This window comes from Notolabrus celidotus, chromosome 22 (assembly GCF_009762535.1).
Source record: "Notolabrus celidotus isolate fNotCel1 chromosome 22, fNotCel1.pri, whole genome shotgun sequence".
NCBI lineage: Eukaryota > Metazoa > Chordata > Actinopteri > Labriformes > Labridae > Notolabrus > Notolabrus celidotus.
In genome coordinates this window covers 5039440-5065597 of record NC_048293.1, presented here as the reverse complement: position 1 = coordinate 5065597, position 26158 = coordinate 5039440, and the positions used below count along the sequence as shown (strand labels likewise).

The 26158-nt window shown below is 41.5% G+C and overlaps 1 protein-coding gene across 5 annotated transcripts in view; it reads right to left on the bottom strand.

Moving 5' to 3' along the window:
• tnika (TRAF2 and NCK interacting kinase a) overlaps nt 1-26158 on the bottom strand; it is an 89561-nt gene extending 63403 nt beyond the window's left edge. For 3 of the 5 annotated variants that reach the window (XM_034674760.1, XM_034674761.1, XM_034674759.1), the window contains exons 1-2: nt 25715-26142; nt 1641-1706 (exon numbers count right to left, since the gene is read on the bottom strand). In XM_034674760.1, the coding sequence (XP_034530651.1) occupies nt 1641-1706; nt 25715-25771 (123 nt within the window). In that variant the 5' untranslated portion in view covers nt 25772-26142. Of the gene's footprint in view, nt 1-1640; nt 1707-25714 lie in introns of all 5 variants that reach the window. The other 2 variants (XM_034674762.1, XM_034674758.1) reach the window with 2 other exon arrangements.

Below are 26158 nucleotides of genomic sequence, written 5' to 3'. Positions count from 1 at the left end.
ATGAATCACTGCTATGATGCTTCAACCAATCATAATCAAGTAACACAAACAACCTGAGGAGATGTCATATTTAGCAAAACTAATTCTGACATGTTTGGGGGGGAATAAATTGTCAAGCATACACAACATTCAAAATTCCCGCCTACTAATCCTCACCCTTAATCTTGAAGGATGGAAATAACAACCTTTGTTTTCAGGGCGTTGTGTAATTTGTTGTGCCTGAAGTCTGATCTGAATTAGAAAAGAAAGCTGTCACGTTTTACACACCTGCTGCATGGAACAACTATGCACCGATGTCAGACTTTGAACTCTAATTACCCTGGGTTTTTTGCTTTGATCTATTGTAAAAGCTAGGTGGTCGGTGTATAAGCGTGTGTGGTTTGTTTTTCTGAAATCTGGGGCTGCTGCTATTCTTGGCCTCAGGTCTCATTTGTCAGAGAGGCCGGTGAACTCACTGTTTTTTTTTTATGGGGGGGGGTTCTGTTCACCTACAGTATAGTGAATAAACTTCAGAAGACTCTCCATTGAGTATAATACTGATCCACTCTAAAACCTGTGTGGATCAGCTATATCTGCAACGGACCCAACAGGCTGGTACTGTTGCCATAGGCGATCTGCAGCTTGGTAATGTATAGGAACAGACTGGCTGAATGTCAGCCAGTAAATGAGCCGTGACTTTCACCAGGACAGCAGAGTCAGCAATACACTGATACACATAACTCTCCTATTCTCTGCTCCTTTTGTGTTATTTTATTCCTTCTGCCTCTTACACACACACACATACAAACACACACACACATGAGAATGTCAGATTATTTCGTGAGGAAACATCCAACCTCTACCTGACCTTAATGTCCTGCCCAATCAGGTGTAAGAACAGCTCCTCTCCATCACCACCTGCCCTTGACTCCCTGCTCTATTAGACACGCTCACACACACACACACACACTCTTACACATATGCACTCAAGGGGGCTCACATGCTCATACCTTCACTTATTTAACAAACACATGTTTACAGCTGCTAGAGGTGATAAAACAGAGTGTCACAGACTGGTGAAACATCCTGCAGGATGACAGGATGAAGCAGCAGAATCAGGAAACAGGAACTGAGGACCAGAGGACAGCGAGCCGTCATGGAGGGAAGAGGAAGTCCAGACTGTGACATGAACCATGAGATATGGTTTAAATGACGGCGGGAAACAGCTGACAGCCAAAAACAGAAACCACAGTGATGTCACGACGTCAGACACACTGAGTGCAACATTTCCTGCGTCTCTGAGAAACACTTCCCCCTGAAATACCTCATTTAGAAAAGAGGGATATAGAGATGTAGAGAAATGCAAGTACAGTACAGGAAGGTAGAGAGAAAGTGAAGAGAGAGGAGTGAGGGAAATTCTCTTAAAAGCACTTTAATGTGTCCCAGTTTCTGCATCTCCTCTCTCTTATACCCGCTCCACTTCTCTCAAGCTTGTGCGCTGCTTTTATCTTATCTTCTCCGTTTCCTTCAGTTACAGTGCATATTTCTGTTCTTTATTCCATACATGCAACTTTGAGGTCATAAATAAAAGCTGATAACACAATGGAGTATACCATCAGAGAACAGAATGCGATGTATCAAAGTCAGTGTGTGTATCTTACCTTGTAAACCTGTCCATAGGTGCCGTTTCCCACCAGCTCCACCAGCTCAAAGATGCCAGCAGGATCCTGGAAAGACAAAAGAAACACATTGAGGTTATTGGAAAGAGTAGGAACAATATAAAATGTTAACTTATACATTCACAATTCTCTCATATCAAGTTCAGATTGCAATGATTTCCCAGCGTAGTAACGAAAGGCATCTGTTACCACCTACGCTTCAGCATATGTATCAGAAAGGATGCCAGTCAGTGCACTGATTAAAGTAATTCATAAGTCGTACATGAGCCAATGTTTTCCAGCAGAGAAAATGAGACCTAGTTTAATGTTAATTATAATGGAACTGTAGCAAACAACAAAAGCGTGATGCTAGCAGAGAATGTCACATAAGTCAAAACTAAGAAGTTAGCTATAAGTCTTTCCCCTTTACACATTCTAAAGTTTTATCTTAATAATATTTTGGTAATTATAATTCAAAGTGGTGAAAACACACAATAGGTGTGTTTTGTGTTAGTAACCTGGGTTTGTGGTGTTCGTTAACCATTAATGTTAGTGACAGCAAACTGCAGCTAACATTAGTTAGCTTGGTAGACCTGGGCGTAGTCTCAATGACATCACAAATGTGTTACTTTAGAGGCGTTATGAAGCCCAAAAATGGCAGTCGCCATTTTAAAAATGATGACTCAACTAACTTCAAACTATTCTAATGATCATCCATCCGTCAGTCACATTAGCCACGCCCCTAATTATAACAGTCTATCTATGCATAACTTTTGGCCTTTATGTCATCAAAATGATGATGGGTTATGATAAAAAAAGAAAGGGTTAAAGTATAAGTATTGTGAAATGGTAGCAAATAAAAACAGAGTGGTGCTAGTAGGGAATGTAAGGTTAGCTAAAGCTAAGAAGATGTTAGCAATCAGGGATTTCTGATTAAACATTAAAGGATGTCTTTATCAGATTTTTAAGTTAAACAAATAAAATCAAAAAAACAACAGAAAGCAGTTTTTTGGTTTAAAAAGAAAGTTCTGACACTCTTCAGGAGACACAGGACAACAGCTGCCGTTAACATTAGCTAGCTTCTTTCTAGGATTCCAGGATTCTTCAGTGTATAAAGCAGTTCTTGACTGTTGGTTGTACTGTTTTTTATGGTGCATTGTTGTTGAGTCCACATATAGATTTAAGATTCAAGATTCAAGAAAGCTTTATTGCCAAGTGAGCTTGCACACACAAGGAATTTGACATGGTGAATGGAACACTGGTACTTGACAAAACAGACAGTAAGGACAATAAATATATAAACCTAAACACAAATCCAAAAATAAAAAATAAAAATACTATCTGTACAAAGAAAGGTCTAGAAGTACGTTTAACGACATGAAACAAGTTAAAGTAGCCTAAGCCAGAGTGCACATGTGGTAGAAAAATATAATAATGAGATATGTTATGGAATCATTTACAATATCCATACACCTGTCTGTCCCCTCCGCCCGTCTCACCACTATGGGGAGCCGAGCATTCAGCCGCTCTGCTCCCCATATCTGGAACTCATTACCACCTCAACTCAGAAACATTGATTCTTTCCCCCATTTCAAATCACAACTCAAAACACATCTGTTTAAAACTGCCTACTCCGTCTGATGCCGATTGCACTGTCACTTTTTATTGTTTCTATTTTCTTACCACTTTTTCAGTTTAAACATTGTTTTCATTTATTTTGATTTTGTTTCCTTTAATGTGTAAATTTGTGTATTAATATATATATATATGTATGTGTGTGTGTGTGCGTGCGGTGTCCTTGAGTGCCGAGAAAGGCGCCTTTAAATACAATGTATTATCATTATTATCAATATTGCACATGGATATTGAGGTATTGCACCAGAAATCAAAGTACTGCACATGTATGTGATCTGTCACAGGAGTTGTTAGTGTTTTATAGTACGAGGGTACAGAAACTACAAGTAGGCCTACACTTTCTGACAGCAGCATGGTTGGCTAATTTGATTTCAAACAAAGATGACAACACAGAAAAAACAGAAAAAATTGCAAGCTAACCAAAGCCCTGTCATTTTGGTGTTAATATGTTCATGTCAGAGTGCTACCATGAACATGTTAGCACTGACTCTTACTCTGTTCTCCATATTACAACAGAGTATACACTTTCTAACACTGCATTGAGATGAACACCACAAGCTAACAGCCTGTTAGCTTAGACCATTAGCCCCAGTAATCCATATAACAACAGTGGATACCTGCATATTTAGCAATGGCTGAGTTACACCAACACAACCTGTCCTAACAATCAAGCTCCTCTGGTGTTAATGCATTGCTCTTAAATGCAGTACTGGATTGTTTTAATGCTTGTGTCCGGACTAGCTAATAATTTAAGCCTATGGTTGCTATAGGTTGCCAGGAGAGAGCTTAACACATCTCTGACTATGAACAACTTGCACACAGCATAAAACCCACTGACCCCAGCACACTCACACATACCTCCCCCTTCCTCTGCGCTGCGTGTTGCTACGGCATTCCGACAATAGCTGGTATTCACCCTCTCCTCTCCTTCTCTCTCTCTTTCACACTCTCTGCTTCTGTTCTCCAACCAGCCGAAGTCCATCTATGTCTCTCTCACCCTTTTATCTACACACTCTCTCTTTCTCTCCTTCACTCCTGACACAGTCCAGGACAAGTCTTTCTTTCCAACACTCTTCTCATTCCAGCAGAGTCTCACAAACACACAGGGCCTTTACCAGCTTTGGTTATGTGTCTTTTGTTCGTGTGCATCCTCTTTGACATTTAAAAGTGTGATCACAGTTGCGTACCATTATTCATTATGTCGATTGAAACTGTCATCAACTTTGTACCTTATTCTATCTGCTTATGGAGGTGTGAGAGACACTGTTGGCCCTTTTTAATTGAGAATTCCAAATTAACAATGTCTATTATCATAAAAAAAAAGCACTTTAAAAAGTTATACAGCTGTACAGTTGTTGAAATATTGGAGCCAGTCTTAAGTTGACACATTGAGGAAATGCAGATTTTTGCATTACTAAATCAGCATTTGACATGTGGATTAAAGTTCCAAACTATCCAAAACTTGGTACCTCACTCTACTTTTGGTGACGGCTGAGCTCTTCTTCGCTCCTTGTTCAATAAAGAATTCCAAATGTACAATGTCTGTTATCATAAATCCTGCACTGTGCTTGATCTACTACACTCAAAAAACTCAAACTGAGCAAGTGTTTCTGTCTTTTATGGTGAAAAATGACTTTATTAGACTTAATATAAGCCACATTCAACTGACAGGTCCAGATGTAAGTCTTATTTCAAGGTATTAAGAGCCAAAAATAAGTGCTGATGTGCTTAAAATGAGAAAATCTGCCAATAGAGTGGGATAAGTTCACTCATCAAGGTCTAAATTTTGGCTTGTAAAACAGATATCTTGAAATAAGACATTTTTCTCAACTTGTAGGGTAAATGTTGCTGATATTAAAATATTTTTTTATTAGAAATAAAACACTAGCTCTTGCTTGGTTTTGGGTTTTGCTGTGTGAAATAATCAGGTGTGACGCTGGGTGACTTTTAGGCGAAGAAAACTTGAACATTCTCAAAGAAGCAATTTGTGGTACTGCACAGAAATACAAACGTATTAAAAACACATTAGAGAAAAAAAAAGACAAATATCCAAATAAGCATAGCAGCTGATTATAAGTATCGAATTAAAAACACATCAGCCAAACAAAGACAAACGTTCTAGTTAATCCATTACAGCTGTTATCAATATCCTCTCAGTCTGGCAGCATTTGGGGTGCATGTCAATAATTGTATACCAACAGTTATGATATGAATAAATAAAACAACACTGGGTACACTGCACATCCCTTAGTGCACATTTTCCCCCTGCTTCTTGTTTAATGGAGTTATTGTCATGGGAATACAATTGTTTATGCTCAGTTTGTTCTGATCTTAGGTTATCTATACCTCCAACCAGAGGGGCGTGGTTTAAACCGATTGAAAGTAACCATGTACACTTTGTGTGCCTTCACTGGCAGCCTCTTCACAAAAAGGTACAAGTACACGTCAGCTTGCTTCCCCCCATAATTTCCCAACAGGTCTTCACAATTCCAGAGCAGGTCTAGACCATCCTCAGGATAAGATCCAGTCCCATCTTACAGACAGGACTCAGTCTGATCTCATCTTAATCCGCCATGAGCAGAGCACTTTGCAGCATTTAGCAAGTTACAGTGGCAAGGACAAACTTCCTTTAACAGGCAGAAACCTCCAGCAGGACCAGTCTCATAATAGACACACATCTGCCTCGACCAAGTTGGGGTTGGAAAAGGGGTTAGAGGAGATGAAGACAGAGAGAGATGAGTAGTAGTTGTTGTCTTTGAACTGAACAAGCTAACTCTACCGCAAGAGCTAAAAGTACAAGTAATCTTAAGTCATCCGCCATTTCTTATTCTTTTCTGTCCTGTTTTTCTTTAAAAATGTTGTCTTTTTTTGGCTCATCAATGGATGAGCCAAAGAGGGTGTTAATGTAATAAGATCATCCACTCGGGTAAAGCAAGAGGCCTATTTTGTTGCTGAATCACCAGAATATATCGCAGTTGTGTGTAGTTCATTAGTTGGGACTGATAGGACGCTTTGGTTCAGACGATAGAACATGACAACCACTTTCCACAGACAATTCCCCCACTCCACCTTTGAGCTGCATATGTAGTCTTTTTGTATCTTTTGCTTCTCCCTTTTTTGGGTCTGGTGTTTTGCAGCCTGAAACCTTTGTCACTCTCTTCTCTCTTCCCTTATTTTCACACCATGCCTGTGGATCTTTGGTTGAACCTTCAGCTAAGTTAGCTTCCTGAACTGCTGATCCAGGCGTCTAGAGAACACCTAGCTCACCCAAGAAAACTTAAGAGCGCTGGTATATTGTATAAATGCTGTGTCAGCGTGCCAAAAGTTTGATAATTTGTCCTGTTAAAAGCTAACTTTCCCCTCTTTCTTGTCATCTGGCTCAGTTTTCATCCCTCTCTTCCCCCAGTTTCTCTCTCCTCTCTCTGTCTCTATATGTTTGTTTCTGCGCGTCTCAGCAGACCTGTCAACCTGTCAGCGCTTTCTGAAGACGGGCCCTTGTGCTTTTCTTGCTCTCTCCTTCCTTTTTCCTGTCGTTTTTCACCCTTCTTTCTCTTTCATGTGTGCGCGCGTTCACTCCACGCACACAAAAACAGACAAACTCATTCTCTCGCGCCCTGTCTCAAGTACATCCTCCTGCTGTCTCGCTCGCTCACACACTCATAACCAACCACACACACACTCACACGCTGTGCCAAAAGCGCACTCCTACACAAAGGCTACTGTTCAAATGTTCTAACAAGTTTGAGTGGGCTCAAAATGAAGAGTGTGTGTCTAACTAAACCCGTGTGCAAAAACAGATAGTCAGAGAGAGGCTGCAAGCCTTTTTTAACAGAGCAGACAGCAACCTTCTGCAGTCAGTGTGTGTCTGCTTGCTTTGCTATCAGGCCTATGCAGGTAGATTTTTTCATCCCCTCACTTCCTTTTTTCGCTCTCCAACTGCGTTTTAGTGTTTGGCAGCTGTGTGAATTAACTCTCAGTGCTGCATACAAAGTTCTGACAGCAGCTCCCCAGACACATCTTCGGGATGCACTTTCTTTCTCTTGCTGTTTTTACACAGCAGAAACATCTAGATAATATAAAAATCAAGGCACATACACACATCTGCACATGATGCAAATGAAAATGGGTAAAGGAACCTGAATAACTAGGAGATACATGATGTTTGCATGCATGTGGAGCCTAGTCTTCTCCATGCACAACATACAGAACGAGTGCTGTGGCTGGAGAAACTGAGCGTTTTTGCTGCTCCAGTTCATACATGTCCTCAGGCTGGCTGATAAAAATATAGCACGATATCATTCATATTTTATAGGCCACTTGCAGAATGAGCTCTCAGCATGCACAAGGCTTTGACAGTGCATCTGAGTGTGTGTGTGTGTGTGCATGCCTGTGTGTCTGTGGGTTACAGATCCCAATGACTAGAGCAATTTTGCTCGTTCCCTTTTTTCTCATTTTGTGTTCCTTCTGAGCGTCACATGACTGCCACATGACCTCACTGGTGGCAGATGAATCATGGTGTATTTGTGTGTGTGTCTGCATGGAGCTGCTAAATAATAGCAGATTGCACATTAAACAGAGTGAAAAAAACAAACACCAAAGTGCTGAGAGAAGTAAGAATGAGATTCACCTAATTCTGATGCAAACCACACAGACACACATCAGTTCTCCAGAAGTCTATTTTTGAGAGGCGTGTGGTCATCCCTGATGACGGTGCAGTTTTTCTTACACAGAGCGTGGGAAGGCAATTTACTTTATAAGGATTTTTTTGGGCATATTTGTTGAAATTTAAATTATATTCCAAAAGCAAACATTGCCTCTGTGTGAACAGATCTGCATATGAAAAGAGAAGCTGTAGGTCAGAGACAAGGTATTTGGAGCTGTGGGCGATGTGGTTTGGTTTTGTAAAGAACGTCAGTCTGAAGTGCAGGACAAAGGTATCTTAATGCAATCCCAGAATGCATTAGTTGTTGTTTTCTGGATTCTTCAATTAGAAACGACACGTCTTCCCTCTGCTTTTTGAACTCTGCTGCAAACTGATCCATAGAGATGAGCGCAGTGGTTGTACTTTCTTCAATTGGGATTTTTGTGGCAGAGCTGCAAGCTGCAAACCGTGCTAGCTATCCCGATTCATTTGAAGCTGCAGCAGGATTGTTATTGCCTTGTTTGGCACTTTTAGAGATATTCATGATAAATCAAAATGAGACGTTTATGTCGAAAGTCTGAGGAAAAAGTTTAGTTAAACAAAAAGACATTTGAAAGCGGACTGGGATCTCTCTCACGAACGTCTTTCCCCTACATGGGGGAAAAGACTGTGGCTCAGTGGGTAGAGTCGGTCGTCTATCAATCGGAGGGATGGTTGTTCGATCCCAGCTCCAGCAGTCACATGTCGAAGTGTCCTTGAACAAGACACTGAGCCCCAAATTGCTCCCTCTGTTGTTTAGAGGTGTGTGAATGTGAACGTATGAAATCAACTAATACTGATGGTCCCTCACTACAAAGCAGCCTCTACCATCAGTGAGTGAATGGGTATGAATGGGTGAACGTGATGAGTAGTGTAAAAGTGCTTTCAGTGGTCAGAAAGACTAGAAAAGCGCTATATAAGTACAAGTCATTTACATTGCACCAGAAGTCTCCTTTAGTTGTTGTTTAAGGACGACTTTACTTCTCTCTTTTGTTTTGTTTTTTTGATTTTGGTTTGTTTGGTTTTTAGGGAAGAAGGGGCAGGAGTGCTGAGCCAAACTGGCACACAATTTCTCTCTCTAAGAGAGACAAGAAAATGTGAGGGTAAAGTGGGTGGCTGGGTGACCATTGACTGCATAAAACATGCATGTAGTCTCAGATACATTATGTAGCCTAACGATGGGTGTAAGTAAAACAGAAATTGAGAATAAGGTAGTTGGAAATAACGAGTCGTGATTTTCGCATTATCGTTAAATAATAAAAAATCTAAAAGTCCATGTTACTGTTCCTTTTTTCTATTAGATAACAAAAGACTTCCATAATGATATATAACATTCCAAATAGCATAAGTTAGCATAAGCGCCAGTTGCTGGTACACCATTTTTAAAGGTGACATATCACGCTTTTTTCATCAATATATATTGGTCTAAGAGGTCCCCAAAACATGTCTTTAAAGTTTATGCTCAAAAAAACACTTTGAAATCAGATTTTGACATGCCTGAAAAGCCCTCTTCTTCAGTCCTCCTCAGAACACTCTGTTTTCTCTCTGACCACGCCCCCTCAGGAAGTGGATGTGCCTCGGCTCTCCAGCACGTTGATCTAATGTTTACATGTTGGCTGAATATACACGGCTGCTCAGAGATCACGTTACTTCAACCCTCTGAATATGATCCAGAATCTGATCCTGATGGAGAGGCGCCTGTAGCAGGACCTTTCTGAAGGATTGGTCACAGATTTAGTGTTTCTTGTGGTTTTATTTATCAGTATGTCAACGTGTGTCTTGGTACACAGCTACGAACATGTAGCTATGTGGCTATGCAAACTAACGCTAGCACTTATCCATGATAAATAAAAATCAGCCACTAGATCTTCAAATCTGCAGACGTGGGGAGTAAAACCGACCTCTGCCAGAAAGGCAGTGGGACCTTTTCTGAAGGATTTGTCACAGATTTAGTGTTTCTTGTTGTTTTATTTGTCAGTATGTCAACGTGTGTCTTGGTACACAGCTACGACATGTAGCTATGCTAACTAGCGCTAGCACTTATCCATGACAAATAAAAATCATCCACTAGATCTTCAAATCTGCAGACGTGGGGAGTAAAACCGACCTTTGTGTTTATTAAGACAGCCTACAACTAGCATGCCTCCCTCCTAAGCTCCTTGTTAGCACACATTTGTGCAGGTAATGAAAAACGGAGGGGGGATTCAGTATTATTTTATACAGTCTATGGGCTGAACAAGCTCTGAGCTCTGACTCCGTGACAGACCGAATATTGTTGTAACGTAACAAAAACACGGAAGTCTGAAACGGCTCGTTTCACACACATTTACAGAAAGGTGTAGAAATCAGAACAGGGGCAGAATGGATTTTTTTCATTCTCGGGGGGTTTGTAGACATGCCAGGGAAACATATTTCAGGTAGAGAACCATTAAAAAGTCCATTTTGCATGATATGTCACCTTTAAAGCTCCAGTAAGGAACTTTCTGTTTGTGTCGATTCTGGCGCCCCCTTGTGGAGATCTTGATTTTGTCCCTTACGCTTACAAGTAAATATTCCAACCATGCTGTCTTCTAACTGCAAAATGTATCACTCACTGTGAATATTAGCTCTAGAAAAATTTAGATATGGCCATTCTGCATGCTAACACCTACCCCCACCTCGCAGACGTCACAGGCATTAAAAATCAATATATAGAAATAGTCATTCTTTACCTTGATAGTCTTGTTTGCTTTTGTAGGTCATAGAAAGGCATCACTGTTCCTCTCAATCAGTTCCTTAAACAGTCAAAACCCCCTCACAGGAGCTTTAACTCACCTTTACTGTCTTGATTTCACAACTTCTCTCAGAGTTCATCAGTATTTCAGTGATGTCACATACCTGTTTTTTGATAACTATCACCAGATGTTTGTTTTCCATCAGTTTCCAAAGAAATTTTAAGCCATGAACTCAACCTTCTTGGGAACTCATTCTCCCATGTCTTATCTCCACTATCTGTTGTTATGTATGTTTTTTCTGTGCTGAGGGTTAAAGCCTCAAACAGTGAGCAACAATATCACTGCATCTCTTCCGTGACAGACCGGATATTGTTGTTACGTAACAAAAACACGGAAGTCTGAAACGGCTCGTTTCACACACATTTACAGAAAGGTGGAGAAATCAAAACAGGGGCAGAATGGATTTTTTTCATTCTCGGGGGGTTTGTAGACATGCCAGGGACACATATTTCAGGTAGAGAACCATTAAAAAGTCAATTTTGCATGATATGTCACCTTTAAGGCTCAGGAGGACTATTCGAATAATTGCAGAATAGTTAGTGGTGTCATCGTTGTAGAATGGTAACTTCACTTGAAATGCCCATCCCTTGTTATAGATGACTATGATGCCCTGGGCCCCAAACTGTTGACACTCTTCTAACTCATCCTGCACCATTTTTAAGTTTGGATTCCTACGCCATAGAAGTCAAGACATGAGTTTTTCAACTATTAATCCCACAAAGCTGCATGATGTCCTTCTGTTTTTGTGAACACACTAATAAAAAATAAAGTTTGTCTTGACATGCCAGTCATTCACACAACAAAAATGGTGATATGTTTATCATAAGTGCTTGTTAGATAGGACACAGCTTGCCTCACCTCACTCGACACTTATCTACAAGTCAGGAGGAAAGCGTCAAGTGTTATCTGGCTAGCATTCAGTGAAACACTGACAGCGTGACATTCAAAAAGTATATACTACAAGAAGTGAGCTTTTCGTCTGACATCCTTGTGCATCCAGAGATAAAACTTTTGCTTTGGTCTTAATCTTTTTGCCTCTGGTTTCTGTTTTTCCCTCGGCGTTTCTCCTTGATGTGGAGTGTTTTTGTGCAAAAGGAAAATGAAGTAGGATTAACTTTGGGCACAAGGCCACTGAGATGAAGCCACTCTTTTCTTTGAACAGGGGGATGTTGGTCCATGAGCAGCACAGGCCATTAGAAATAATGGGTTTTAGAGTGCAGGACTTCAGTTCTTGTGAAAGCCACTTTACAACCTGTGTGAGGACTTTTACTGACTGCATTCATTCTTTCATTCATTCCTCAAGCTAACCTTAATCCTCTTCACTACATTCCTAACCTTAACTCTTACCTAACCAAAAGCTAAGTTCTTACCTTAGCCATAAAACCAAAACAAAGGACTTGGGAGAGGTCATGACCATGACGTAGACCACAGCCTTCATTAGATTCTGTAGAGACTTTGAGAAAATCATATCCAACTTCCTCTCCATTGGTCGGCTATTGTTTCTGGCTAATAATTCCTTTTAAGCACTTAATTTCATAAAAAAACCCAGATTAAAACGTTGTGTGTGTGTTTGTGTTTGTGTGTGTTTGTTGAGGTGGTTTGTGGGGACAGGTGTTGCAAGTGCCACATTTTTCCAGGTATCCATTGAGACTTAAGGGCTTAAGCAAAAGGAAAGACTTATTAGCTGAGTCAAAAGAACCATGATGGCTTATGAATGACTGTATTCTCATTTAACTCATTTAAACTTTGTGATATTACATCAGATCCGGATGTCTGTGAGTCTAAAGCCTAATCTATGCTCTACTTCTGATACACGGTACAGACGGAGCCTTCTGCCCAGACTCTGCTTTTATTTCATCCCTATACCACCACATTTTCTAGAAGCTTACGGATATGGACTTTGGGGTACCACGAGAATTAGCGGGGGCAGTGTTGAGCAGTGCAGCTAACTGTTCAAGCTAAACCAGAAACACAATGAGGGAGGATACTTTGGAAACTGGCAGAATTGTGAAAGTTGTTCGGAACTATTAACACAGGGACAGACAACGTCAACAGAAAAGCTGGATGGTGATTGGACAGGAACTGGATGTCTATTGGACAGCAGCAAAGAAGGAGTGGAGTGGTGCTGTTTAACGGCTATCCCAATGAAGAGGATGCGCGGGAGTATGTGGGTAGTGACTGTTAAATCGTTTAAAGCAAACATATCTGTTTTCATATGTAAAGGAAGCATAAATAAGCCTTCTCATCTGAGATTTATCCATCTATTGTCTTTTAAACTGTGTCGAATGTGATTACAGGAACGATACCAATGCTGTCAAATGAAAGGAAAATCAAATGGCACTCATGAGTCCTGGTAACCTGCACATAAACAGAGGTTTTATCACCAGGATGGATCAGGAAATACATTTGCTGCTAAAGCTTGGCCTTGAGATATCCATCAGTTATTGTTTCTCTTATCAGTTTACAGATGTCACAGCAATATTGAGGCGGACGTGTGGATCAGGAGGACATAATATAAGACAAGGACAGAAAAAGTGACAGTGGGAACATGTTTTGTGGGTAAAATCACCAACAGTGCAGTAAGTGAATATTACATTAATCTGTGAGGTTGTCGCCAACTAAACAAAAAAAAAAAAAGCTCACTGCTGAACCAGGAACAAAACATTTTGTTTATTTATGTGTGCAAAAAGGATTTTACACCAACGTCAAACTGATACCACCTACAATCAACTTGGTATCTCTTTATGTGCAATAATTAGCTGTTATCTTATTCATCATTTCTTTTTTTTTAAAGTGATATTTTTGGGCATTTGATGCATAGGACAGCTGAAGAGAGACAGGAAATGTGGGGAGTAGAGAGTGGGGGAGGACATGCAGTAAATGGCTGAGGCTGCGACCTCTGCGACAAGGGTTATAGCCTCTGTATATGTGGCCAACCCTACAGATTTCAATGACAACCAAAAGTTCTCCTTTTCAGCCTTTCATTTACCTTTTGTACATTTTTATGATGGAACTATTTCTTAGTTTAAAAATATGTACTTATTAGGGATGTCAACAATTAACGAGTATCGGTTAATTGATTGTTAAGAACTTACTCGAACACATTTTTCCGTTTCAAGTTTATATCGCGTGGAACAAACATCATGTGGTCTCATATTTGGTTCAGCTATCAGGGAGGTGTTTTAAGTTTAAAGCATGTTTGGATGTGAATCAGCTGACTGAAGGTGTTGCTCACAGCGGAGACGCTCAGCTGGGGGCTGAGGCTGAGTGACAGGTCTCCACGAGCGCTTTTTTTCTCTGCCGGACTGATTCTGACCCGGTTGTGCTCCCATCTGACACCTGACCACGTTCACATGCTTAATGTTCTCAATGAGAACCAGTAGACAGAAAACTAGACACTGTGAGTCTAGAATATGTTTCTGTTCAGTTCCCTTGTTGAAGTCTGAGCCTTCACTTTTATGACTGTATGCCCGGAGATTATAAGCCTGCTCCACACGTTGATATTCAGCGTGTTTAACATTTTGAACACCTCAATATGATCTGTAGTTATTCAATACTGTCAGCTATATACATTGTGTCATAAAGAAAAATTTGATTCAGGGGAAAAAATGCATTTGGCATTGTTTTTGACATGGGAAACATTTATGATTAATCAGTAATTGATTGTTAACATTTAACATTACTTTAAATGTACATCCCTAGTATTTATGTATGTATATGTGTCCCTTAATTGAACCCCAGATCTGTCAGGTAATGTTTATTTAGCATTCCTTCAGCTAAAAAGCACGGCTAATTACCTGATTAGGAGAACATTCTCCACATAAGAGTTAAGCTGTTCTGATTTGAACAACCAGACTGAAGCCTGTTTTTAATACATTGTATTTCATAACATACTTAACGTTGACACAGATGGAGTTTGACGTAAAGTGTAGTAGTCTATGCTTCTGTGTAAATGCTTGAAATCAAACTGCACCAATCAATAGTTTTATAGTTACAATAGCTCAGATCACCTTATGCAATGTCACAAGCATGTATAAAAATGTATAGCTGTTTAGCATTTTAGTGCCTTTTAGGTCATTGTTTTGCTAATACAGCCCAAAACTTTACATTTTTATTTAGCTTCTTACACACTGCGATTCTGCAACAGCACTGGAATGGAGTACTGCCATCATTACATCTTTGTACACACTGTACACGCTGCATCTTGAAACTGTGTAAAATTGGTGTCCCAGTGTGTGAGTTCACATCACATTATGCCGTTGCTGAAGCATGAGAGGCATGACTTGTCAACACACTGCGGGTGCACCACATGTACACACACTCAGGCATGCATATACACTCAGCGCTGTTCCGTTCCGCTACACATCGCCACCATCTTCACCCCATTCCACCTCTGGCTGAGGCCGGATCAGAGGCACAACGGCTTTGCCCCAACACTACACCTCCATGCGTTCCACATTGCGGACGAAATGTAACAGGGGTGTAAATATCCTTTGTAAATAGTAAATGTCACTGTGCGTTCATTAACCTGGCTCCCAACAGCACAAACAAAACAAAACTCTTTGCTACCTGTCAGCACCAAACAGCAAAAGTTAGTACCTAGCTTGTGAAATATGAAGGCGGTCAGTGGGCAGCAAAACAGAGCAAGAGGGAGAGTAAATAAATATTGGACTAACATTCCTCAGGTGGCTAAAAACAAGACTCCAAATGAATGCTAATGCTGCTCCGTGTCTGCTAGAAATGTTAATAGGTAACTTTAAAGCCTATACTGAGGCCCCAGGGTACTCACAAAAATCTATGAAGTGTTGATTCGGCGTATTTTTGGGAGAGTGATGGTAGCTTAGCACTGCATGAATCGTCTTGGTGCAGTTTAATGAGTCTTCTCTTGGTCTAATGTGTTTCTAAAGTACATGTTCCTGCGCACCAGAGAGCAGCCAGGTGAGTGCAGTTAGTGTCTTTTGAAAGTGAATTACAGAGGAGTGGGGTGGATTGAATTAAAGACCCTAAGAGGATGATAGGAGCCATGCTGGGGCCAGGTCTGCCTCTCATAAAACCACTTACACTTAACAACAGGGCTCACCACTGCTTGCTTTACAAGGAGGTGCTGTGGTAGCCTAATTCCCAGTACGTCTCACCCAGACATGTTCACTACATTAACAGGAGTCAACTCTTAATCACAGATTTACAGCCCGGCTGTAGATGATACACGCTGCAGTTTGTTCTACGATGCTCGTGAAACGATCCCCTCCTCGCCTCCCAGGCTATCCCATCCGTCTCTGCCAACTCCGTCATCTCGCATCTTTCCCTGTCATCTCTCCCTTCATCCCTCCGTCCCCCTCATCATTCATCTTTTCTTCTCAATTTCTGCCTGCCTCTGTCATTTCAATCCATCTTTCCTGACTTCTCCCTGCCCTGCACCATGTGATCAGACACAACGGAGGGATTCAGCTCCTACTATGGACTTGTTTACATGCACATGATTCCTTCAGCCCTTCAGTGTGTGTGTGTGTGTGTGTGTGTGTGTGTGTGTGTGTGTGTGTGTGTGTGTGTGTGTGTGTGTGTGTGTGTGTGTGTGTGTGTGTGTGTGTGTGTGTGTACACGTTACGCTTTACAGAATGAGAGAGGAAAAAGTAGGGACAGAAAGAGCGAAAAACTGTCTCGTCCTCACTCATACTTTAATGTAAAGTTTTCAAAGCAGGCTGTAAATTGATGCATTATAAATGAAGCTGAATCTAGAAGATCACAGCTTCTGTTTATTTCTTATGTTAAGGCTTCGTCTTTGCTGATCTCTGTGCTGTTTACGCTCTGCACACTTCTAAGGCATCATTTGGAAATCAAAGACACTGATGTCTTTTTCCATATATTTCATTTCCTCTTCCTGCTCACGCAGAAACCGGGCTCTTGCAGACTACAAATCTGATGCTTAAGCTGGAAAAATAAACAAAACCACTTTCTTTAATCAGTGCTAACTATAGTTTGATATTGAAGCATAGTGTATCAGATTATATAGCATCAGATCATGCGTATGATATTGTAAATGGACTGTGTATAAATAGCGCTCCAGTCCTCCCTCTAGTCCTCTGACCACTCAAGGCACTTTTATATGACATGTCACATTCATCCATTCACACCACATCTATACACTGATTGCAGAGGCTGCTATGTAAAGCTCCAATCAGTTTTTAACTCATCTCAAGCACACACTGATGGCACAGCACCAGGGGCAGATTTGGGATTAAGTGTCTTGCCCAAGGAGACTTTGGCACATGGTCAGCGGGACCTGGGATCCAACCCCCGACTTTCCAATTGAGAGACAACCAGTTACCATTGAGAAGCAGCCATATTTTGTAGTGTAGTGTATTGTACTGTATGATGCAACACGACATAGTGCACTGTATTTTATTTTATTGCATTGCATTGTATCGTATCCTACTGTAATACATTGTATCCTGTAGTATTCAGTTGTAAGGTGCAGTTGTATTGTACTGTATCTAATCGTATCGTATTGTATTGTATCGCATCATATTGTATCGTTATGTATCCTATACTATCCTTTTGTCTCTTATTGTATCGTACGGTAATGTATCATATCGTATCATATTGTATTGTATCATATTGTATTGTATCATATTGTATCGTATCATATTGTACCGTATGGTAATGTATCCTATCCTATCCTATTGTATCTTATTGTATCATATGTATCATCTCATATTGTATCATAATGTATCGTATAGTATCACACCGGCTCAAATCATATCTTATCACATGTATCATATTCGAGCATAATGTTCGGTTTTTATATTAAATTGCATCAAACTGTACTTTATTACATCATTGCATCATTTTGTAATGTACCGTGTCAAATCTTCTATTAAATGTATCATATAAGACCGCAGCATATGGTATCTTGTGTAGTATATTACATCATATTGCATCATTTTGTATTTCACTGTTGCACTGCATCATATCAAATCGTGTCACGTTAAATGTATCACATTGGAGGACATTGCATGTAACATTGAATTGCATAATATTGTACTATATTAAGTCATAACAGATGCATCATATTGTATTGTATCTTATTGTATTGTATTGCATCTTATTATGTCAAATGCATTGTATTTGAGTGAATTGTATAGCATTGCATCATCTCATACTATACCATGTTATTTTATTGTATCATATGTATCTTTTTGGAGCATAGGTTATTGTATCGTATCCATAGACTGTATAAAATATGGACGTAGTATCCGTGACGTCACCCATCTGTTCCTGAGAGCTGTTTTGAAGCAAATCGACGGCAGCAGCCATATTGGTAATGCGGAACTCAACTAGGCAGAGTGTGACGTAGTGTGAGCCTCTTAGCCAATGGCTGTGTGTTCCCGACCGGGAGTCACGTCAGTCATGTCCTTATTTGGGCAAAACTCGTAATCTTAATATCTTCTGAACCGTCACGTTAGAAAAAAAATCACCCCCGTACAGAGTGTGCCGATAGAGAGATTAGCTTTGTAGGGCCAAGCCGTTTTTTGAACCAGGCTGTAAACATGTTTATTAATGCTGCAAAGATCGTCTTTTTCCCATTCATGTCTATGTGGTTTCCGGTGTTTCCAGCCTCAAGCGGATTTTCAATGTATTGCAGTTTATAGCACTTCCGCATTGGCTTCATCGTTTGAGACCGGAGTTTGCCGCTTGATTGTATCGCATTGCATAGTTTTGCTTTGTATCATAACAAGTGTATCATATTGTATTGCATCCTATCTTATCATATCCTTTAAAAAAAAAAATAACCTGTTCCCAACCTGTGAATTAACAACTTCAAAAATTTCCCAGACTTGGTATAAACTGCCGATTAATATGTCAAATTCTCAGGCACAGATTTCCTCCATAAAAGGTAATGGATTTGAAGAAGCAGGAAAACTCTGGGAAATGTATTCAGCCAGTGCTGTGAAATTCATGTAAATGCTACGCAGAGAGCTCCAGAACTGAAGTGTTTGCACAAAAAAAGTGGAACTAAAATGTAATTCAGCTTTTCTCCTCAAATCAGCTGATGATGGGAGTTTAATCTAGCAGATACAAACAAACAAGAACCTCATGTTCTCATGCATTCAAAGCCAACTTCTAGAACTAAGTGCTTGTATGAGTGTAACAGAGAATTAAAGACTCGATGCAGCTACATCAGTGACTTGGGGGGGAGAAAATAGGTCAACTAGAAGCAGGCAGGCGGAGTGGAAAGGAGGGTGGGAGGGAGAGGGGCATTTCTCAGCGACAGACTGCCATACAGTATATAGACTATTCATGAATAAGCTCTGTGTAAGCCTTGGGCACTGCTGTGGCCCCGTTACTATGGCGTCCGTGGTGAGGGGCCGAGGAATGCGGCCTTACTGGGCAACAGGGATGGATGAAAGGGGGGTCTGGAGTGGGGTCTTTGCTCTGGACTACTTTAGTCACTGGTCACATCTCAGCCTCTCAGCCTCCATGTCCCTTTCTTCTTCTTCTTCTTCTTCTTTCTCTTTCATTGCTCCTTCAACCCTCTTCCTTTTTCTGAATCCATCGCTCCATCTCTGCACCTCTTCATGTCTCTTTCTCTTTCTCTGCCACTGCCTCTCCATCCTCACCTGCCCTCGCTCTCTCTCTCTTTCATCACAGATCTCACACCTGAGTCCCTGCATGGCACATTTTCTCTATTGGCAGTGTGTGTTCATGTGTGTGTGTGTGTGTGTGTGTGTGCTTGCGTGTGTGTGTGTGTGTGTGTGGTGCTGGGGCTACACTTCCTGCTGGTTTCCCATCTGTTGCTCTGCTCAGCTGACTGGATGAACTCGTGCTTCTGACGCCTCTGACCTGCGTGTGTGTGCACGTGTGAGTTTCATCTTATATAAATAAAAACCACAGTCTGTGAAAAACCACAACTTCAGTCTCATTCTCTTTTGTCTTTTTGTATCACGGTGAGTCACAGCGTAGACGGGAAACAAGCGGTGACATCTCTGTGACTCTGGCCCTTTCTTTCTTGAGTTAAACAGGCGGCGCCCAAACAGGTGCTGCTGGGGGTCGATGTGCGACAACCGATCATGGTCGCAGAAAGCTTATCGGGCCTTCGAAAAGAGAAGGAAAGAGAAAGACAACGGTGGGAAAAAGTGCAGAGACAGCAGGCACGAAAAGCCACTTCTCCCTCTTCCCTCTCCACTTCCCACTCTGCTCTGTCTGTCTCTTCGTATGTGTGTGTTCCTGTGTGTGCGTAAGGGTCAGTGTTCCTGAGAGAAGCCCAATGCAAGAGCAAGCCTTGCACTCTGACCCCACACTCCCCTTACGCACACACACTTACACACAAAGACACAATAACACAATCCCCCATCACCACCACCCGGGTCAGTGTTATAATCTCACCCCCCCACCTCCACCCTGCCCGAGCCAGCTGACCTACTTCCTGTCTAGTCGGTCCAGTGGTTGACTGTACACTTATCACTTGTGTGAGTGTGTTTTTGTCTCGTAATTGTACACTTATCTATGGTTGTGTAGGAGTATGCGTGTGTGATCATGATCAGTCTTAATGCATGATGATGAGGCATAAAAATGCAGAGGACAGGAAAAAAAGAACACAAGCTGAAGTGTAGATAAAGAGATGAAGAGAGAGAGGGAGGGAGAGAGGGAGACAGACAGAGTGTGAGTGTAAAAGGGTCTGTCTAGACATGTTGAGGAAAAACATGCATTTCCCCAGAATTTGTGATGCTTGTTTATGGAGAGAGCGGACTAACTGATACCACTCTACTCAAACTGTTTGATGTTTACACATCAGAAAATATGATCCGTGTTCTTCCATAATTTCATCACATGGAAATCTCTTTAAGATGTTGTTAAAAGGTTATTTTAGGATACCATGAAGACACATTTTGTAAGTAGTGTGACCATCATCTGATGTAGTTTGAATAGTTACTTGAAGCCTCATTTCAATAACCACTGACCCAATTAGCTGTTCTGATTGAAGGCAGGACAAAATATTGATATGGCAATATCCCATCACTCTGACTTGTGCGATACAGTTATGGTATTTCTGGCGTTAAATATTAATATTTTAGTTTAAAAGTGCTCTGAAATATGTCCCTTCTAATGTTTTCTCACCTCATGACAACTTTATGGCTCCTCATGATGGCACTAACGATATTTATTCTTCACCTTTTCTTTATTTTAAGTTATATTTTTGGGCCTTTTTCGCCTTTATTGGATAGAACAGCTGAAGAGCAACAGGAAATGTGGGGAGTAGAGAGTGGGGGAGGACATGCAGCAAATGGTCAAGGCTGGAATCGAACCTACAACCTCTGCAATGAGGGCTCTAGTCTCTGTCAGTCCCTCCAGGATTTCGCGGGATTTTTTTGTGATTGTTGCGGCCCAAAAAGCCTGATTTTGCGGCAGCTTTTTGAAAAAATTGCGGTGAAAGTTGCGATTTTTTTTTTGCTTTTTTCCCCCAATAACATCTCAGGGGCAAGTAAATACGCTAAATTACAGTTGTTTTTAGAAAGCATTCTTGATGTGACCACTGTGACTGTATTTTGATTCTCTTGATTCACAGAAAAATGCCATGAAAGGGCTGTATTTCACATTTACGACGGTCCCTGAATGCACCTCGTAGTGACGGGCACTTGACAGGCAGTTCACGCACTCTGAAATGCATCTGCATCTTTGACAACAAGGAGTTGATCAAAACTTACTAAATGTGTCTGATGTTTCACCAAACTAGAATAAATCAAGCTGTAGACGCAGAGCTTTTTACGGTAATGGCGGCAACAATGTCAAACCTCAAATAGTAGTACCTTAAATAGTAAACAGACGCCCCGTGGATGTGTCTGTGACACTAACACACACCGGGGGTAAAATCATCAATGAAGATGAGACAGATGCATGGAGGAGGGAGAGCTTGTTCATAAAGCACACCTGCTGCAGGTAGGTGACCAAGCGAACACTGAGCCCCTCAATCTATAAATAACAACGTTGTCATCGTCACTTGTCCCGCCTGCTGTCCTCTCTTCACCCGTTCTCTGTGCATGTTTTGCTGTTCAAAAGTGCCGATCAAGTGAGGACTTACGTTTAAGGAAGTGAAATTGATGACAAAACCGATGACGTTCAGGGGCTGAGATTGAGGTAATTGGTCAAATTTGCAGGAACGTTGCGGTGATTGTATAAAATTGCAAGGCCGCGAAAAAATCGCGCTGATTGGTTGAATTTGCGTTGATAGTTGCGATCGCGAAATCGCAACTTCCTGGAGGGACTGCTCTGTATATGGGGCGTCTGCTTAGACCGCTTAGGCCAGGCATGTCCAAAGCACGGCCCAGGGGCCAATAGCGGCCCAAGGTCCATTTAATTATGGCCCACAGCTTCCATCTTAAATTGTGTTATTTATAGCACAGATATTAATCACAATCTGAATCATCTGTACACTTGCAGTTTCTTTCAAGCGTACAAACAAAACTAAAGTCAATCCAGAAACGTCTCAAAAAGCTTCATATGGACTACTTTTATAAAATCAAAGCTCTGGATATTCTGCAAGAATATGATTAGAAGGAAACACAAGAACTCTTAAGTTTACAGGTTTTTCAAATTAATGTTTTTATCATGATGTGAAAATGTTCATGGTGAACACTAAAAGTTCAGAAGACACAAAAGAGGACACAAGACAAGATCAAAATTATGAAATTGTGCAGAAAAGGCAAAATTTGGTGCATAAAAATAATTCAGAATGCAGGACAAGAATTATTTAGTTCTTAAAATGTTGTCTGCTGGTCAGAAAAGTCTTAAAAACAACATGAAAAAGAAGTGTGATGAAATCCAGATCTGATCCTGCCATAGGAAAATAATGATACAATATTTTTTCCCACATGTCCCGACCCTAATGAAAAACATTTTCCTCCAGAAGAAGATAAAGTTTGCTAATGTTTACGTGGCTTGTGGAGAACGGAGGACTACCTAGTTACTTGTTTATTGAGAAACATTTTTAAATAATTGTTAATAAATAGATATTTCCTATATAACTTTTATGATTCCTGAGTCTCAGTCGGAGCCAATGGCCCTCAGGTATTCTGACAACATCAAATGTGGCCCTCTTTGAAAAAAAGTTTGGACACCCCTGGATTAGACCAACGACACCCCATCCTTCACTTTCTTATTTTTTTTTCATTTGTTTCTAAAGATATTAAAAGTGCACAGCTGACTTGACTGACAGGCGGGCACACTGCAGCTGTTAGTGAGGAGGCCAAAAGTCCGCCTCGACTCCACATCTGTGCCTCATGTTAGGTCATCCAAAAGCTAGGTTGAGTCAGCATTTTCAATATGGTGACTGCCGACGTTGGGCTTCAAAACTTGGCTTCAGAAACCAATGGGCGACGTGGCTTCAACAAAGTCTATGTTTTAACAAAGCTTGTAGTCGTGAGTTAGCCTGCCTTTTCAACAGCTTACAATACTTTATACAGCAAGTAGAGGCATACAGGGCTTTTGCTTAGAGTAAGACACACTGCTGATGGAAAAGGTTATCTGATATCAAGAAGAAGGGGTGACAAAAATCACAATGACATGTTCTCCTAAATGTGGGATTCTTTTAAAGGTGCAGTGTGTAGAAATGGGAATAAATAGCAATATCTAACGGTTACATTCCAGACTGCAACACTTCTTTGCTCACCCCTCACATTGGTGAAGCGCCTGTGATGCATGATGCAAGTACAATCCTCCATTTGTTATGTTTTACCATCAATACAAATTATTTTGCACACCACAACCACTCCCTTCTTCTTTGCTTTCCAACTTGTGCAAGGAACAAAGAAACAAAGAAAACACGCTCCTACTCTTTTCACGTGTCCATGTGTGCAAAAACATAGCGATGCAAGATGGTGGCCTCCATGGAAGGGGACAGATTCAGATTATGATGCACTCATTTAAACACACCTGCGTGTATTGCATTCCATTTCTACCAACTCTGCTCTGCTAAATGCTGCAAAAAAAAAAACGCAGTTATGTGTAAACATTATCTTCACAGATACATAACTTACATAACATACATAACCCAACAGCTTCACCTAACATGAGCAGTGTTTACTGTTCTCTACTGCACACTTACTACTGATAAGTACCTCACAACCCCACTTTGAAAAGTCTTATGACTGAAACAACACCAATGACCATCATGATCTTTGAGATGTCATCTGTAGGAAATGTTTAGAGCCCGAGCCAATGGGGCATCAAAGATCTTTGAGATCCATGAGTGTGCACGTACAAACATGCCAAATCATAGAAACGAGTGGTGTCAAATGACCACTATTGAGGGGATCATGACCATGCATGTAAAAGGAAACCTGAGCGTGTGTGTGTGCGTTTGTCCTTGCAGCGGCCTCTGAGTCACAGTAAGAGACATGCGCTTGCCATCACGCCTCTGAAAGAACAGGACATGCATGGCCTGACTCCCAATGCACAGACACTTCCCCTCCTCTTCCTCATTCCTCTTCATCTTGCCTCTGTCAGTGTCTCCTCCTCCTCTTCCTCTTCTTTTTTTATGTCCTCCTTTCCACTCTTGTGCCTACAAACCAGACTACAAAGGTGTAATCCTTCAAAGTTGCAACATTTGTTGCCCAAAAATTATTTCACCTCCTGTGTGAACACTGGTCATTATGCAGCAGCAGGGAGGGCAAAAGAGGAGGAGGTGGGTAGAAAGAGATAATGCTCAGAGACAGAGTGGCTGGCAGAGAGACAGGGAGGTGCATTCAGTCAGACAGATAAACAAGAAGCAGGACAAACAGGCGTTAAAAAATTATTTTTAAAAAAGGAGGAACAAGTGAGGTGAACGAGCAGAAACACAAAGACAAGCAAAGAGACGAGCGGAAGAAAGGGCACGGTAAAGCAGACGAGGAAGCAGGTAAATACAGGCAGGCAGACAACAACTGCATTGTGTGTGTGTGTGTGTGTGTGTGTGTGTGTGTGTGTGTGTGTGTGTGTGTGTGTGTGTGTGTGTGTGTGTGTGTGTGATATGTGTGTGTGTGTGATATGTGTGTATGATGTGGTTTCCTTTCTCAGAGAAGCAAACAGGTCTTTAGCTGGAGCTCTTTTTCTCTCTCATGTGCAGCATCCCTCACTTGTGTGCAGCTGACATTACCCTAGCTGTCACACACACACTGACATGAACACACACATACACACACAGAATATCACACACACAGCATGCCCAGCGGTGTGAAAACATGGGTATCCACGCATTAACACATTGGTGTGTGTGTGTGTGTGTGTGTGTGTCTGTCTGTCTGTCTGAGTGTGTTGTGGTTTGCAGCAACACACCGGATGAACAAAAGAAAGTGGCTTTTGCTGCATGCAGAGCTTCTGCTTTGATAATAGGAAGGTGAGGTGATTACAGGTTGGTTTGCACTATGTCTCTCTCACACACACACACACACACACATAGAAGTAAATGGCACTGAAACAGCTGTAGTGGAGTGGGGGCACCAGTTCAGCTTCAAGAAAACACTATTTAGACCTGAACTCAAGGTTTCTGTTGTCTCCTGTTTCTACCACACAATAAAATCTGCAGTGTGTGTGTCAGTGTGACAATGTGTGTGTATGAGAATTAGGTTAAATTCCACTGCTGTGTGATTCAAGGCCTATAACAGTCTGCCCCAGTGACAAAAAGATACAGAAAGCGTTGTATCCAGGTCAGCAGAATCTCAGCTCAGCTCAGCACACACACACACGCACACTCAGTCAACCATTCAAATGTAGATAAAGCTTTGGATGCACGGGACAGCTGTCATGCAAGTTAATGTCTAAATATATCATTTGACATATAATTTGACTCATTGTCTCCCACACATCCGCCTCTGGCAGCCTCCTCCTCTCCTCTGCTCCTGTATCCTGCCGGTTTGCTATTCATGGAGCGCTGTCAGGTGCATGGGAAGGAGAAGCGAGTGCACGCTCTCTGATTTGAAGCTGTACAGAGAAACACATTTGAAATATCCTCTTACCCTCAAAGCGGAGAGGTCGATCTCGTCCAGACTTCTCGCCGGAGAGTCACTCGCCATGATGGAGGACGCACACACAAAAAACTCGATATCCTGAAACAGCCTCTGCTGTCACGACTGTGTGGTCCTCTCTCTGTGTGTGTGTGTGTGTGCGTGTTTTCTCTCTCTCTCTTCTTCCTCTCTCCTTCAAAGTGATGTCTCAGCGAGCGGCTAAATAAAAAAACAGTCTCCGTCCTTTCCCTCTGCGAGCGCTCAGCTAGAGCTGAAACACGCGGAGGGTAGGGAGCGAGAGCGCAGCGTGCACCAGCAGCTCCAGGTCCATGTCTGCGGGATGGAGACGGTCCGGAGTGTGAAGGTGAAGCGCGAGAGGAGAGGAGAGGAGAGGAGTGTGTTGCTGCTACTGCCGGTGCTGCTGCTGCTGCTGCTGTGACAGAAAGTGAATACTCT